The following is a 17,391-nucleotide window of genomic DNA, read 5'->3' on the forward strand; positions in this document are numbered from 1 at the left end:
TGAAATGACGATTAAATTGACGTATTTGAGAGGTGTGTTCGCAGCGATTAGTATTTTAAAGTCGCTTCGAAACAATTAAATAGTCATTTTTTCATTCACTTTTCAAAGCCCTTCAAGTTAAACGATTTTACCAAATATTATGTTAATTCATGTTCGTTGGGTTTTAGCTGTATTAGTCAGGTTGCCAGCTACTACAATTTTGAACTAAATCTGAACAGGGGACCCCATCCACACAGATCAGTGGATGGTATAGTTGCTAGCTGTCTAACTGGTGCTCTGTTGGGAGGAAGTGATGCAGGGAAAATCCACTCAATGACTAAAGGGGATACACAAAGAAACTATAAGCCTTTCGTACTGGTTCATCCGACTTTTTTTTTAGTAGTCAATTTAAAGTAAAAGACAGTCGTCTAGGGCGGTTGTTTGCAAACCAGGTGCGTTCTTATCAGGCAAAAGCCAACTTAAACGCTCGTTTTTGTTTATGGTGCTGACTAGCTTCCTACTAGCATTAGCTTAGCTGGCTAGCATTTTAGCTAAGTGGGGCTGATTGTGTCGTTGTGTCCTAAGTTCGCTATTTGTTTTACTGATGTTATTGGAGTGATGTACGTGATTTTCTCGACAATCAACTATTTTTAAGAGGTAACGTTACTTATCCTGTTTGTGGTCTAAAATAGTTTATATATTTATGGCATACTAGATTGCTAACTTTACAGATAACTAGCTAACGGTTAGCTACATGATGACGTGCTAGCTAGCCAGTCGGTAGCTAAGTATGATGATGGCGAAGTGTAACCAGCCACAAACGAGGCTATATTATTACCAGGGAACTTAGCTGCTGTAGTTGTTAGACAGTCGAGTTGATTAGGTTACCATGTTAGCTGGTCAAACAAAGAAACAGTTATGTTAGCCAACGTTCAGATGCAAACTAGAACTGCACAGCTGAGCTAGCTAACGTTACCAAGTTTAAAGATAATTGTTGGCAGTGTTATTTTCATAAATGGGTTGCTAACTAAATAGGTAAATAGCTAGATATTCCCCACAGTATATACATGCCGATGTGTTCCTAGTCAGCTACCTACAACAATAAAGTATATCATATTAGAATGAGGTGAACGTGGTTGAAAGCACTGCAGTCTTTCCAGGAGGTGTTATGCCTGTACATGTCCACGGAAGTTTGATTCCTCATGAATAGTTTCAATAAATGTGATCAGGGGCTTTTCGCTTGTTGCTAAGTGTTTCATTAAATCATGAAAGACAGGAACAAAATAAAATACCAACTAGTTGAACAAGAATGGTAGTACAGTATTTGACTTATGAATCTTGCAACAGCTGGAAGCCATCATGAATTCCTCATTGGGTAACAGAATATTTCAAATGTAGGCCTATGTAATTAAAAGGTCTCTAACAAAGAAAAGGGCTAGGCATATTTATCTCTATAGTTTCCTGCTTTGTGGTTGAAAAAGTACCAAATTGGCATACCTTAGTAGAAAATTACTCAAAAGTGAGTCGGCCATTAAAATACTACTTGAGTAAAAGTATTTGGTTTTAAACATACTTAGTATCATAAGTAAATGTAATTGCTAAAATATACTTACGTTTCAAAAGTAAAAGTATACCTTTTCAAATTCCTCATATTAAGCAAACCAGCTGGCACCATTTACTTAGAATGTTTTTATTTACCAATAGCCAGGAACATGCTCCAACATTCAAACATAATTTACAAATGAAGCATGTGTTTAGTGAGTCCCCAGGTCAGAGGCCAGATACCTCAGAAAACTAAAGTAGTACTTTCAAGTATGTTTTACTTAAGTGCTTTACACCACTGTCTGCTTTCAATTAAAAGTAGTTCATCCTTGACTCAAGGCTGTGGAAATGCATGTTGTAAATGACTGCTTTCTCAATCTGAAATGACAAATTCACAGCAAGTTCATACACTGAATCTACATGTGGGCGAACGATACCCCTGTATCACATTATGCTTATGGTGACAAGATGCTGTGTGTCTTTCAGCATTACCGATGTTAAGGTCACCACGATGGAGCAGAAAAAGATGACACCTTCATCTAGAGTGATAAAGGCATTCTGAGGAAGTGTCTGTAAGTACTTATTATCAGAACCAACTCATTTCTTCGCTATCGCTGAGCAATTCTGGTAGCGTATTGTGCAGGCTAGTAGTATGTATGATCCAGACAACTTACATTTCAATTTTAGTGTTTTATTTGGTGGTATCTTGTGGTTTTAGTATTTTAGTCAGTTATATGGTAATCCATGCTGTATTAGGCTCTTCTCTATAAGTAGTTATTCAGCCCTCTAGTTTGATATGAACCCTCCTATACATGGTACAGTACCAGCTTCTATGGTAACTGGGCCAGGCTGAAAACTGCCAGACACTTCACCCTTTTGCGTTGGTGATGGTCTACTTGTATGGTCTTCATGTGATTTTCTTATTTTAGCATTTAGCAGTTGTCTTCTCTAGTAATTATTACCTCAGTGTTGTGGCTTTTGACCCTTTGTGACTAATGGGTTTGTTGATTCAGTGACTCATTGTCACTGTAGTTGTTGACCCCATGTGACTGTGTTGGACTCCTCCTCTGTTCCAGGGCCCAAGGGCATGTTGAGACGTCTCACCAGGCCAGAGCAGAGGCGTCTTGGTGGGGCAGACGGGGCCTGAAGGAGTGGAGGACAGACCGAGAGGACCAGAGAGAGAGATATGGGCCAGTGCGTCACCAAGTGTAAGAACCCATCGTCCTCGCTCGGCAGCAAGAGTGGCGACAAGGAGCAGGGGTCCAAGTCCCACCACAAGAAAGGCGGCGGGGGAGGAGGGCACAAAGAGGAGCCTGGCACTGTGTGCAGCAAGACCTCCAGTGACCACATGTTCAACGGCACCAAGACCGCCATGGAGGTTACCGTGGAGACCACGGTGATCCCTGCGTCAGCCATGCTGGGGGATCTGAGGAAGGAGGACCGCTTGGTGGCGGATAGGGAGGGGCCGTCCTTGCTGCGCATCGAGGAGCTTTTCTGCTGCTACAAGGACCCGCATGAGGATTCCATCTTGGAGGAGGGCATGGAGGGGTTCTGCAACGACCTGTGCGTGGACCCCGCCGAGTTCCGCGTGCTGGTCCTTGCCTGGAAGTTCCAGGCGGCCACCATGTGCAAGTTTACAAGGTGAGAGACGGGTTGGGGATGAGATCGGAAGGAGTAAGGATGAGACAGTCGATGCTTCATCAATGTGTTTTAGCCTGATATTCAGAAAACATGTTCAGAGAAGATTCCTCAAGTAATTTATTGGTCCAAAAGAGACCATATTAGCCTGTAATATTGATTAGCATGGCTGATTCAATGGCTGATGTTAGACATCTGACCAAATTTCTAAAATGGCTACTGCTGTCCTGCACTGTATGTTTTAGGCTAGCTTCCCCTCTCACTGTGCAGTGTTTCATTTAACATTGGTCTGGCTGGCCACCCCACCCCCACTTCTCTCAGCTTTCAGCAGCACGGCAGCTCACTTGCTATTCTGACAGGTAGGGGGCATACAGGAAATCGAAACAGGCTCTGACACTGCACTCTGTAATGAGTAGGGATTAGACAGGGTCTTTCTCTGATTGTCTATTGCTCAGATGATTTTGTCCTCTTCATTTTCATGTAATCTTGTATCTAATCTGAAGATTGTACCTATTACCATCATTTGACCTATTAACAAATGTTCTCATCTGAGCTACCTAGAGCTAGAAACTTGAAAGGTTTACTGTTGCGTTGCTGTTCACACCAAGTCTAATTTCATGTCTGCTGTATAAAAGGGGGTGGAAAAGCAATGTATATCAGGGGACATATCTGGCCAGGGACTCATGCTGAAGTGACAGCAGAACAATGTGACAGGATGTGGTTGTGAGTCAAATCCAGTGTTATTCGTCACATGCTTCGTAAACAACAGGTGTGGACTTACAGTGAAATGCTAATTTACAGGCCCTTCCCAACAATGCAGAGAGAAGGAAGATAGAGAAATAATAGAAACACAATGATAACGTGGCTATATACAAGGGGTACGAAGTAATTGAGATAGATATGTACGTATAACTAGGAATAAAGTGACAGATGGTAAAGAGTAGCAGCGGTGTAAGTGATGAGTCAAGGGTTAGTGCAAAAAGGATCAATGCAGATAACTAGGCTAACTATTAAACGATTTAGCATTCTTATGGCTTGGGGGTAAAAGATGTTAAGGGTCCTGTTGGTTCCAGACTTGGTGTGTGTGTACACATCCTATAGTAGGGACTGAATGGCTTACACTTAGACTGTGTGTGGACATCCTATAGTATAAATGGCTTACTGATTTTGTGTGTGTGTGAGCTTGCTCGTGTGTGTGTGTGATGGATGTGTGAACGTGCAAGTGTAGACTTCCTAACACTAGCGTATTGACTTCCTATAGACACTGTATGAGGGCATAGGCTTCCTATAGACCATATATATGCTAATTACGCTTGCTGTAACCTCTCCAACCCCTAACCTCTCTCTCCTTCCTTCTGTACTCTTCCAGCCGTTCTGGGTTGGTGTAAACTTTTTCTCTAAATTTTGTCAGCCTTCGCTAAAGATGTATTTTTGTCACTTGCTGACTGTCTGCAATTAAACAGGACATAAAGCAAAATATCAACAGTTGGCAAGTAATATTTAAATTAATAGTTAATTATATCTAAAAATATAGTCTATGATTCAATTCTCATTACTGAAACAGAAGTTCTCTCTACTGCAACTGGCAGCATTAAGTGAGAATGGTGTTGTGAAGGATGAGGAACCTTGCATGTTTTGCTAACAATAGAGATACTTGATGACTAAGCAAATTTTTACTCAATGTACATAATTAGACATTAATGAAGTATATTTTCATTGAAATTTTTAAATCTAACGTTTTTCTAAATATCAAACTACCTGTATCGGTAATGATAATCAATACTGTCGTGTACGCAGTCTGCAAGAGAATGTTTAACTTTTAACTGGAGAAATATAAAGAGATCTGCTTACCTGCTTCATTCAAAAACAAACTTATTTTAAATTCTCTCTGTGTGTGTGTGTGTGTAAACAGTCCTTCAAAAATGTTGTGGAGGATGAGAACATCAGTCATGGACACTTAATTTTTCCAATATTTTTTCATTATTATTATACATGAATATTCAGTTAATACTTTTTCTGTCATTTGAAAACATCTAGTAGAACATCCATTTATTTTTTCCAGAATATTTTCATTTTACCCTGTTTAAATTACAACATAACATACATTCCGACAGAGCTGGACGCGTAATGAGAATTTTAGCAGAAAATGCAATAAAATACACAAATAATTAATTCCTATGTTGAAATTACTCTTTGTGCAAGGTAGAGAACACTTATCTTTATGATATTTTGTTATATTACTAAATTACATGTTTTATATTTAAAATCATTACTGCCATGGTATTTTAAGGATTTCATGAGAATGACCCATTGGCGAAACAGTCCTGTAGTTTAGCATTCGCTTCATTGGACCACTTCTGTATTGAGCGTGTCACTGGTACTTCCTGTTTGAGTTTTTGCTTCTAAGTAGGAGTCAGGAGGATAGAGTTATGGCCAGATTTGCCTAAAAAACGGTAAGAGAGCTTTGTATGCATCTCTGTGTGTGGCGTAAAGGTGATCTAGAGTTTTTTTAGTCTCTGGTTACACAGGTGACATGCTGGTAGAAATGAGGTAAGAACGATTTCAGTTTTCCTCCATTATAATTACTGGGCACTAGGAGCGCCACCTGGGTAAGTATTTTCTTGTTTTCTTAAAGCCCTGTACAGCTCGTTGAGTGCGGTCTTAGTGCTAGCATCAGTTTGTGGTGGTAAATAGGCAGCTACGAAAGATGGATGAAAACTCACTTCATAAATAGTATGGTCTACAGCTAATGATGTATTCTAACTCAGGTGAGCAGAACCTTGACTTCCTTAGTATTAGAGATCGTGCACCAGCTGTAGTTAAGAGAACCCCCCCCCCCCCTTGAGCTTACCGAAAGCTGCTGTTCTGTCCTGCCGATGCATAAAAAAAACAACAAGAATATTATCCATGCCCTTGTTCAGCCAAGTTTCCTTGAAGCATAGGATATTACAATTCTTCCGGCCCTGTTGATAGGATAATCTCGATCGTAGCTCGTCCAGTTTGTCCTCCTGTGATTGTACATTCGCCAGTATAACAGAGGGTAGAAGCAGCTTATTCACTCGCCGCCGTAATTTCATCAGGGTGCCCGCACGTCAGCCTCTAAATCGCCCCTCTCTTTCTCTTCCGCATGTCGAGGATTCAGGCCTGGCCCGGGGTGAGCAGGGGCCCGTATAACGGCCGCTATACATTCCAGCGCCATTCTCATCAAGGGGGCTTCTCGCCCTTTCTCTCCGTGTGCTGTAAAGCGTGCTCCTCTTTATCAGAGACTTTAAATGGCATAGTTATTTCTGTTTTTACTTTACCTGACTTCTTTATGTTGAGGCCCATGTGATGTTTATCAGAGTTAGCTTAGTTAGGAAACTTTGACCTATTAACCTTTCTAGCGCAGGCGCTAGCGTAACCCCTCGACAACATTCCGCTGAAAAGGCAGTGCTCGAAATTAAAAAATATTTGAAGAGAAATATCCACCATATTGGAGTCAACAGAAGTTAGAAATAACACCATAAATATTCACTTATTTTTGATGATCTTCATCAGAAGGCACTCCCAGGAATCCCAGTTCGACAATAAATGACTGATTTGTTCCATAAAGTCCATCATTTATGTCCAAATAGCCACTTGATGTTAGCGTGTTCAGCCCACTAATTCATCTTCATGAGGCGCAAGCACTTCGTCCAGACAAAAACTCGAAAAGTTCCGTTACAGGTCGTAGAAACAAGTCAAACGATGTATGGAATCAATCGTTAGGATGTTTTTAACATAAAACATCAATAATGTTCCAACCGGAGAATTCCTGTCTGAAGAAAAGCACTGGAACGAGAGGTAACTCTGTCTGGAGCGCGCATCACAAGCCTGAGACACTCTCTGCCAGACCACTGACTCAAACAAGTCTCATGAGCCCCTCCTTTATTGTAGAATCTTCAAGCCAGTTTCTAAAGACAGTTGACATCTAGTGGAAGCCGTAGGAAGTGCAACTTTATCCATATCCCACTGTGTATTCGGTAGGCCAAGCTTTGAAAAACTACAAACCTCAGATGTCTCACTTCCTGGTTTGATTTTTCTCAGGTTTTCGCCTGCCATATGAGTTCTGTTATACTCACAGACATCATTCAAACAGTTTTATAAACTTCAGAATGTTTTCTATCCAATACTAATAATAATATGCATATATTAGCATCTGGGACAGAGTAGGAGGCAGTTCACTCTGGGCACGCTATTCATCCAAAAGTGAAAATGCTGCCCCATATCCCAAAAAGGTTAACTACTTAAAATTGCCCAAGTTGTCTTTGTTGCCAAAAATGTTAAAAACGGACAGGTTTTTCCCCCTATTGCTCATTGCCCTGAGTCAAAGGTTGATATTATGTTGCGTTCTATAATGCAGCCTTGTTTCTCCCCTCCTGTCTGTAGGAAGGAGTTTGTGGATGGATGCAGGGCGATCCAGGCGGACAGTCTGGAGGGCATCTGCTCCCGGTTCTCCTGCATGCTGCTGGAGGCACAGGGCGAGGAGAGCTTCAAGGACCTGTACCGCTTCACCTTCCAGTTCGGCCTTGATGCCGAGGAGGGCCAGCGCTCTCTTCAGCGCGACATCGCCATCGCTCTGTGGCGCCTGGTCTTCACGCAGGACACGCCGGCTATCCTTGAGCACTGGCTGGACTTCCTCGGCGAGAACCCGTCGGGCGTGCGGGGCATCTCGCGGGACACCTGGAACATGTTCCTCAACTTCACACAGGCCATCGGGCCAGACCTGAGCAACTACAGCGAGGACGAGGCCTGGCCCAGCCTCTTCGACACCTTCGTGGAGTGGGAGATGGAGCGCAGGAAAAAGGAGGCGCGGGAGGAGCAGTTGAGGAGGGCAGAGGAGGAGGAGAGGGGATGCACTGAGACCGAGGACTCTCCCTCCAGCAGAGACGGACTTGAAACAGAGAGCGGATGGGGCTCACAGACCTGGGTGGGCCACTGACTATGGAATTCTGGGAAGGGAGGAAGGTCGGGGTTGGTGGGTTCTGACCTATAAGTGAACTGTACATCTGTGAATCATTGGATGACAAATTAGTATTAACATTACCATTATTCCTCTCGCTCCTTTTCTGTTGCGGTGGGACAGGGTTTCCTTGCACCCTGCTTTATTTCTGGTTATTGAAAGGGCTCTAAGAACTGTATTGTTTTTAAGCACTTCTATTTAAGTTATTTGTTTTATTTGTCTTTAATGTGTTTGTTTTTTAAATAATTTGGACATGTGGTCCATTTGAATCTTTCCCAACTCACAAAGAAAGCTCAGTATATAGGGTTGCTTTAAAAACCAGGTGCCAGAAATCCATACCAGTTCCCAAGTCTCATTGACCTGGAAACACTGGTGACTGGACCTCTCACCCAAATACATAGGCTTATTAAATCCTCATATTGCATTAAGAAGAAGGGAAATTGGGACAATCTATTTGTCCTCAAATAACTCTTTATTACCAGAGACTGAGCTTTATCTTTATGGGGTCAGTGAAATCAACTTGATTGAAATTGTTTTATTTTGGAACAACATTTGAGTGTGGATGAATTGGCTTTCATTTTTGAAATGTGGACTATATAAAGGGTTATCTTCTTGGCTTATCTATTGCCTGTAGTTGTGATGGCCAACCAAGATTTGTTCAAGACGTGGTCGTACTCGAGTGTGCATAATGTCCTAAAGTAAAAATTGAAGTGAAGCGACGGTGAAAATACCTTGTTACTATTTTTATTCTATTTATCTAAATAAAACATTTGTTGAAGCTATATTCCAATAAGTCCTTTTAAATTTCAAGTTGATTTCTTTGAAAATAATCACACCCTTTTTTTCTCTCTCTCTTCTGCATTGTAATTTATGAAAAGGTTGTTGAGTGCTCTAGACCGTGGTAGTGTCTTTAGCTTATTCTAACTACCAGGGCTTGGTTCCATTTTGGTCCCTAGCCCCTGTCCCTTTATTGTTCACAGATTCCAAAGGACTGAACACATGTAAGCAATATGGTATTGGCCACCAAGCCATTCAATGGACTGTGGACTTCTACCTGAAGTTATAGCTTGCACATATGTAGTTAATTCAGATCTGTGAACAGGACAGAAGGTGACCTTACCTGGGCTACATTCAGGGCTGTTGTGTTAGGTCATTACAAAGCTTTTGTCCTTCCATGGAGGGCCGAGTATCTACGGGTTTTCGCTACTCTCTTGTACTTGATTGAATCGAGGTCACAAATTAGTAAAGAACAACCCTCACCTGGTTGTCTGGTTTTTCCTTTCAATTAAGACGTAAAAACCCACAGACACTAGGCCCTCCATGGAATGAGTTTGACACCCTTGCTTTAGGGACTCTGTAGTTAGTTAGAATAAGCTAAGACCTTACCAAGTTTACAACAATCTTACAACATTGGACAGCTATTCACTCTAATCTTGTGGGCATGTCAAGAATGTGTGTCGGCTGCTAGTGACTGTTGTGTTAAGTGCACAAAACACAATGGCCCTCCTAGTCACCATGCTTGTAATGCTCTCATTCATGCCTGCAGCTTCTAGACCATTCACAACTGTTGAATTATAATGAAACAGAGCCCAGGCCTTTTGGTGACAGTGGATCATTGTTAACCAGGTGCATGGCTCATTGAGTGTCTGCAACTGAGTCCAGTGTGGTCAGGGGGTGCCCTTGTGAGGTTTATGTTTTCCTTTGCCCTTTTTATATAAAATGCATTGATTTATAATGAATAAAACCATGTTCCAACTTTTGACAGTGGACCACAAAATACATATGGGGAGTTTAATTTTGTTTTGGTGGTGTCATTGTCCTGTTCTGATGGAGGGTTTGCAGTTTGGCTTTTGAGGACATTTGAACACGACTCGGGCATCTGATCGGATAAACCTGCTGTTTTCTAATGTCCCAGGATGCTCCTTGCCCTGGTTTCTACTTTTCAAACAAAACGTTTTTCTTTAGAAATATAACTTTTTTATTGATACCCTGGTGAAGTTTGAGAAAATTGCTAAAATTGTGACTCTGATATGGCCATAATAGAGTATAATCTATTATGGTTAGTAGGGGTTGCTGGGCAAAGTGCAGTATTTCTCGCTCTGCTGTAGTGTATTTGCTGTAGGCAGGCAGTGTACACAAAACATGGTCCTCCTCCTCAGGGGGTGTGTCCAACACAGGGGCTTTCGCTATTGGTGGATGTTTCTCCTGGTAACCAGCATCCACTGTTATCAACAACACTGGACACATGAGAATCGGAAACTTCATCTGATATCGAGAAACGGCATTAAAATACCCGTGTAAATATTTCTGGATTGTGAGTATTTAAAACATTTAACCAAAGTGTATATTGTCTAAAAACAGGAAGTTGATAAAAATGATGAGTGGTAAACTTCCTTAGCCTAGTCATTCGTTAGCTTAGCTGGCTAGTTTAGCCACAGTTTATTCCTGCAGCCAGCAACATCAGCTAACGTTAGCTAGCGCCGACTTGCTAGCTGCATAGCTTGCACAAATAAAGCTGATTATCTAGCTAGCTATGTTTCTTAATTCACCGAGTGAGCTAACTTCAACATGTGGAGTGCATTGTTGAAATGTATGTGAAATGCAAAAAAACTGCCGTTGTAACAATGACTAAGAATGTAGCTAGGGCCAGAATTTTAGCAGCGGCGTGCAGTTTTTGCTTATGCGGGAGAAAAAAATATATATTTCGGGTGCGGCAACATTGCTGTCGGACGGTCCTCATAAAAAGGTCATAATCTCGGTTCATTTCTTTCCTTGTTACAGAGTTGAATTTAGAAAATCATCGTGGGTTGACATCCTCTCAAAATGTGGAATTAGGGTTATGTGAAAACCAGTGTCTGTGATCCCACAATGGATAAAGTGGTGAGTTCCGTTTTATTTTATATTCAAATAATTGGAGAACACAGTAGCTGAGGTCATGTGGATAGACGTTCACTACAAAAAGGGATGGCTTTGCGTCTCACTGCCATGAAGCTTGATTTATGTGCCTACTCCCCACCTCTAAGGTGGGAGATATTGGTCAGAGGCAGAGGGAGCCTTGTAAAGGAGATGCATATCCTGACAAATATTAAAAGGATGAATAAAACGTTTTTAGGTTTGTTAATGTCATGTCTGTGCCTCTTTACCACATTCTTTTTTTATGATTTGATTACCTACGTTGTGACAAGAAACTCGAGCACATTTAGTATTGTGGGTATTTTATTATGATCCCCATTACTTGGGCGGGGTACATTCTTGTAGCCTATGCTCGTTCCATATTGTGGTTTATGGATTTTAATTTATTCGATGTTTGGTGCATACAAGGATGCCAGTCTGCTGGAGTTTCTTTAAATAAGTATGATATGGATCTGGAATTACACAAGGTGTGCGAATAACCCTCTTTTCAATAGATTGCCTACATGGTCACTTGCCAAAGTCAGTATTGCACCTGTTATAACATAGTCATATATGAACCAGAATCTGACTTTATGGTGAAACTCCTTTTAAGCCCAGGAAGCAGCTATTCAATATGCCATTCACTAGCTTTTCAAGCTTATTAATGTTCAAATGCATTCATTACTCACCAAATGTGGAGTTTTGATTACCAACTATAGTCATGTGTTGCCACCACAGCGGGCATGTAGTTCCAAAAAAGGTTTAAATAAAAATGAACAAGCAACTGAAAAAATACCCTTTTCAGCACCTCCAATCACTCACAACCCAATGATCTCGGATTGCTACAACATCTTAACCAATACATTGGAGGTGTCGAAGAAGCTTTCTATTTCGGTTGCATGTAACTTTTTACTTGGACCTTTTATGGAAGTACGTACCATCCGTGACGGCAGTAAATTAGGATAGTTGCTAATCGAAACCCCATATTTGGTCAGTAACAAACTTATTTGGACATTGTTAAGCTTGAAAAGCTGGTGAATGGCTGCTGCTTTCTGGGTTTAAAGGAGATTCGCCACATCAACGTCTCCTGCAAGACCAGATTCTGGTTCTCGTCATATAGTGCATCTATTCTGCTGTTCTCTTTTCTTCCTTCACCTTTCCCCCTCTTCCTCCAGTGCTCCTGCAGATGGTGAAGCATAGTTGGCTGCTAGACTTATGTAAGAGAGCTAGTGATTTCATCCCCTTTTCGGGTGATTCCATGCCAACATAGGCCGAAAATATTTTTGGTATCTCGGATTGTTCTGGCAATTCTTACATCAACACTTCATTGGAAGGAAGTGTGTTCGACATGCTTTTTACATTTTGTATCACAAATCTGTGAACCATACATGATACAGACAACATATTGGTGTTGTTAAACTCCTTAGAGTATGCTCTCAAATATGGAGTATGTCTGGATTCTGAAAGGGAAAAAATTACATTAATTTATTCAACATAAAAAATAGGAATACTGTATCTTAGAAGTGCCCCTTTAGATTTTTCATATTTTTAGACATATTGTTAAGAACAATATAGGCTACTCTTAAAACACGTCAAATTTCCAGAGTGGGCTCTCTGGTAATTTTAATAGGTCATTAGGTCATTCACCTAAGGCAGCAGGTAGCCTGTGGTTAGAGTGTTGGACTAGTAACCGGAAGGTTTCAAGATCGAATCCCCGAGCTGACAAGGTACAAATCTGTCATTCTGCCCCTGAACAACAACACTGTTCCCAGGCATTGAAAATAAGAATTTGTTCTTAACTGACTTGCCTAGTAAAATAAACCCCCCCCCCAAAATTAACCAGTCACAGCCCTCCTTTAGGATTGCAAATCACCAGCAGAGTTCTTTTTAATACATTTTTCTATTCAGTGTGTTGATGGTGCTCATAAAATTGATCAAAACCTCAGAATGAGCAGAGAGCCCACTCTGGAAATGTGATGTTCTCTTAGGGTATATTGTTCCAAAAAATGTCTTTAAATTCTCAAAATCCAAAACGGTACTTTTGAGGGTAATATTGTTATTAATATTTATAATGTTGAATACATTTATGTGAAAATGTGTATTTCAGAATCTAGACATCCTCCATATTTGAGAACACACTATAAAGGGGTATAATGAGACCACGAGGTTGTCTGTATCATGTACAGTTCAGGGATCATAATGTCTTACAAGAGGCATGTATAGGTCTAAAATGGGCACAAAATGGTTTGTGAGACAAACATAAAAAGCATTTCAAACACCCCCCGCAATGAAGTTTCTATGTGAGAATTGACAGAACAATCTAAAATAGCCCAAAATAGTTTCTGTCTACGCTGGTGTGGAATCGCCCTTTCACTACCTGCACGAGCCTGTGAATTTGCCATGTCTTGCTATTGTCAATACTCAAACCAGAATACAATCCTCATAGCCTATCCATTATCTTCATTTCAAAGATGCAGTCTGATGCTAAACATACTCCCATTCAAAATGGTTGAGGTTATCTTATCCTTTGACACTATCTGTTTTTGTTTTTCTCATCACGTTTCAACTTCAGTAGACTGAGCGCATGACTATAGAGTTCACACTACATTTGCTACCAGAACATCCTTTCTGTTTTTCATTGTTATGTCTATGGTAGGTAAACGGATTGCAGTATTTTAGTGTTTCTTGTGTAACGCAAGAGTCTTACAATAAACCAATTGACTTTAGGGCCTGTCTCTTATTAATTAACTCCATGCAAATGATGAGTATAAAGTCAGTTGTATGGACTTTTAACCGAAATAAGAATTTGTGGATTTCCATATCGAAAACCAAAGATTACGCCCACACTATTTGTCAAGATTTCAACGTGTCATCTCAACCCGGGGTCGTATTTACTCAATTTGAAGGCCGGTCACCTAGGCTATGACAATAAACGGGGTTAATGATTCAGCTGGTTTCAAGACTCTGCACCTCTTCTCAAAATGAATCACTGCAGCATGACCCTAGTGTATTGTGATACTGTACGTGTTCGCATGGCTTCTCTGTCTGACACTGCTTCCTGTTGTTGTCTACCTATCTGTGAAGGAGAACCAGAGGTGTCAGGGAGGCTTGGCTGCTGAAGAGATACTGGATGAATATTTAATCGCCCTTCAGCACAAAAACAGGTGAACTGTGAGGCAGACACGGGCCTTTGGGAGAGGCAGCTCTGGTTACACTGAGAGGACACAGTAGCTGACTGTCAATAGGCTTATACTCACACACATAGGGTTGACTTTGGTTGCTTCCTCGTGCTGAGAGATTGAATGACACCAATGATGTACAGTGAGGGGGGGAGGAGTATTTGATCCCCTGCTGATTTTGTACGTTTGCCCACTGACAAAGAAATTATCCGTCTATAATTTTAATGGTAGGTTTATTTGAACAGTGAGAGACAGAATAACAACAAAAAATATCCAGAAAAACACATGTCAAAAATGTTATAAATTGATTTGCATTTTAATGAGGGAAATAAGTATTTGACCCCCTCTCAATCAGAAAGATTTCTGGCTCCCAGGTGTCTTTTATACAGGTAACAAGCTGAGATTAGGAGCACACTCTTAAAGGGAGTGCTCCTAATCTCAGCTTGTTACCTGTATAAAAGACACCTGTCCACAGAAGCAATCAATCAATCAGATTCCAAACTCTCCACCATGGCCAAGACCAAAGAGCTCTCCAAGGATGTCAGGGACAAGATTGTAGACCTACACAAGGCTGGAATGAGCTACAAAACCATCGCCAAGCAGCTTGGTGAGAAGGTAACAACAGTTGGTGCGATTATTTGCAAATGGAAGAAACAAAAGAACTGTCAATCTTCCTCGGCCTGGGGCTCCATGCAAGATCTCACCTCGTGGAGTTGCAATGATCATGAGAACGGTGAGGAATCAGCCCAGAACTACACTGGAGGATCCTGTCAATGATCTCAAGGCAGCTGGGACCATAGTCACCAAGAAAACAATTGGTAACACACTATGCCGTGAAGGACTGAAATCATGCAGAGCCCGCAAGGTCCCCCTGCTCAAGAAAGCACATATACATGCCCGTCTGAAGTTTGCCAATGAACATCTGAATGATTCAGATGACAACTGGGTGAAAGTGTTGTGGTCAGATGAGACCAAAATGGAGCTCTTTGGCATCAACTCAACTCGCTTTGTTTGGAGGAGGAGGAATGCTGCCTATGACCCCAAGAACACCATCCCCACCGTCAAACATGGAGGTGGAAACATTATGCTTTGGGGGTGTTTTTCTGCTTAGGGGACTGGACAACTTCACCACATCAAAGGAACGATGGACTGGGCCATGTACCGTCAAATCTTGGGTGAGAACCTCCTTCCCTCAGCCAGGGCATTGAAAATGGGTTGTGGATGGGTATTCCAGCATGACAATGACCCAAAACACACGGCCAAGGCAACAAAGGAGTGGCTCAAGAAGAAGCACATTAAGGTCCTGGAGTGGCCTAGCCAGTCTCCAGACCTTAATCCCATATAAAATCTGTTGAGGGAGCTGAAGGTTCGAGTTGCCAAACGTCAGCCTCGAAACCTTAATGACTTGGAGAAGATCTGCAAAGAAGAGTGGGACAACATCCCTCCTGAGATGTGTGCAAACCTGGTGGCCAACTACAAGAAACGTCTGACCTCTGTGATTGCCAACAAGGGTTTTGCCACCAAGTACTAAGTCATGTTTTGCAGAGGGGTCAAATACATATTTCAATCATTAAAATGCAAATCAATTTATTACATTTTTGACATGCGTTTTTCTGGATCTTTTTTGTTGTTATTCTGTCTCTCACTGTTCAAATAAACCTACCATTTAAAATTATAGACGGATCATTTCTTTGTCAGTGGACAAACGTACAAAATCAGCAGGGGATCAAATACTTTTTTCCCTCATTGTATGAGTGATACCGACATGCAAACTGTGTGAGGACAATTTTGTTTCCATGGAGTAGGCTTCGCTCGTTTGACCTGCTTGCATATATAATATAATGCTCTCACATGCATACAAAAACCATGAAAACAGACTTAAAACATGTTTTTTCATCTCATTTTCAAGTGTAGATTCATAAACCACTTTTATATGAAAATGTGTGTATTTTTTAGTGATGAGTTGACCTTTGACCCATAGGATCTTAAAGAGACTGAAAACTAAAGAGCCCAAGGAGATCGAGCTAGAGCGTCTGGAGCAGGGCTTCTCCATCTATCTGAACGGCGCTAATGCTAGCAAGCAGACCAAGAGACCCTGCCAGAAGTCCGTCACCTCGCCACCGCCGGCTCTGAGAGCTACACACACGGCTGGTACGCAGCATGCAGGACTAAAATAGATCCGCCAAGAACTTAGCACTAAAATACATTATTTCAGTGTCCCATCAGCAACTGAGTATAGACTACAATCCATCTCTGCTACAGTACTACGTCCTTGTTAGGCTATTGTAGATTATGTCCCTGTTTGTTACTACTTTATGACTAAGCTAATGTTTGTAGCATCCCTGAACACCAACCCCGTCCCTCATTTAGCATAGTATAATCCTATGCCCACAGCCGTTGAACAAATGATAATAAGTGACAGTCGTAAAACCAGCGCCCATTTTCCCCTCCTCTGTTTGTTATGGAACCATCTGTGTCTGGTTCTCCTCTTCCTCTGAGGGCGGACTTGACTGCTCATGTGCAGTGTCTGTGTTCTCGCTTTCTCTGACTCATCACCAGATGCCTCCAGAAGGGGTTTGCAGCTTGCAGAGGAGGAGACCTACAATCTGGAGGTGAACGGCAGCAAGAGGAGCCACACCGCCCCGGGAGAAGTGCAGAGGAGAGAATGGGTTCAGGTACTGCCATTCTAGTTAGTCTACACCTTTTGAAAGAGAATGTCTAGTCATTCTATTTCTATAGTATCTGGTCATTCTACGTCTAATGGATGACGCCAACAACCCTGTTGGTGGTTGAATAGATTTAGTGAACGAATCGACGATCACAGACATGGGTTGTCACAAATGGAATAGAATGTAGTGTATGTGTTTTGAATAGTGTTCTATTTTCGTCTGTGCAGAAGTCGGTCAATATTCGAACAGAACAAGGACCCTGTTTGCGGATCTCTCCAGAGAGACGGTACTCTGAAGACTTTGAACCCTACGACAGTATAGAGATGGAGGTACAGTAGGAAGAGAACAACGGTCCTTTGTAGCTCAGCTGCATAGCGCTTGTAACATTCAATTCCCGGGACCAACATATGTAAAATGTATCTAGCGTCTACTAAATGGTATATATTATATTATATAAAATTCCCGTGTGTGTGCGTGTTGTGTGCACTGTTCTTCAGCATTTTTCGATGGT

The 17,391-nt window shown here is 41.6% G+C and overlaps 2 protein-coding genes across 4 annotated transcripts in view; both read left to right on the plus strand.

Moving 5' to 3' along the window:
• The first annotated feature begins 278 nt into the window (after positions 1-278).
• Positions 279-9,917, plus strand: LOC139368123 (defective in cullin neddylation 1 domain containing 3). The gene is made up of 4 exons (XM_071106699.1): positions 279-636; positions 2,008-2,093; positions 2,598-3,162; positions 7,567-9,917. The coding sequence occupies exons 3-4, from the start codon at positions 2,708-2,710 to the stop codon at positions 8,117-8,119; spliced, it is 1,008 nt and encodes a 335-aa protein (XP_070962800.1). The 5' UTR covers positions 279-636; positions 2,008-2,093; positions 2,598-2,707; the 3' UTR covers positions 8,120-9,917.
• A 444-nt stretch (positions 9,918-10,361) lies between these two features.
• Positions 10,362-17,391, plus strand: part of LOC139368124 (katanin-interacting protein) — a 29,383-nt gene continuing 22,353 nt past the window's right edge. For 2 of the 3 annotated variants that reach the window (XM_071106701.1, XM_071106702.1), the window contains exons 1-6: positions 10,365-10,454; positions 10,922-11,020; positions 14,117-14,196; positions 16,193-16,362; positions 16,771-16,886; positions 17,108-17,209. In XM_071106701.1, the coding sequence (XP_070962802.1) occupies positions 11,009-11,020; positions 14,117-14,196; positions 16,193-16,362; positions 16,771-16,886; positions 17,108-17,209 (480 nt within the window). In that variant the 5' untranslated portion in view covers positions 10,365-10,454; positions 10,922-11,008. Of the gene's footprint in view, positions 10,455-10,921; positions 11,021-14,116; positions 14,197-16,192; positions 16,363-16,770; positions 16,887-17,107; positions 17,210-17,391 lie in introns of all 3 variants that reach the window. The other variant, XM_071106703.1, reaches the window with a different exon arrangement.

Source organism: Oncorhynchus clarkii, chromosome 16, assembly GCF_045791955.1.
Source record: "Oncorhynchus clarkii lewisi isolate Uvic-CL-2024 chromosome 16, UVic_Ocla_1.0, whole genome shotgun sequence".
In the NCBI taxonomy this organism is placed as follows: Eukaryota; Metazoa; Chordata; class Actinopteri; order Salmoniformes; family Salmonidae; genus Oncorhynchus; species Oncorhynchus clarkii.

Coding starts and splice junctions, on each gene's coding strand:
- LOC139368123 (XM_071106699.1), top strand. CDS start 2,708: ATGGGCCAGTGCGTCACCAAGTGTAAGAACCCATCGTCCTCGCTCGGC. Junction 3,163..7,566: donor ACCATGTGCAAGTTTACAAG/GTGAGAGACGGG, acceptor TCCTGTCTGTAG/GAAGGAGTTTGTGGATGGAT.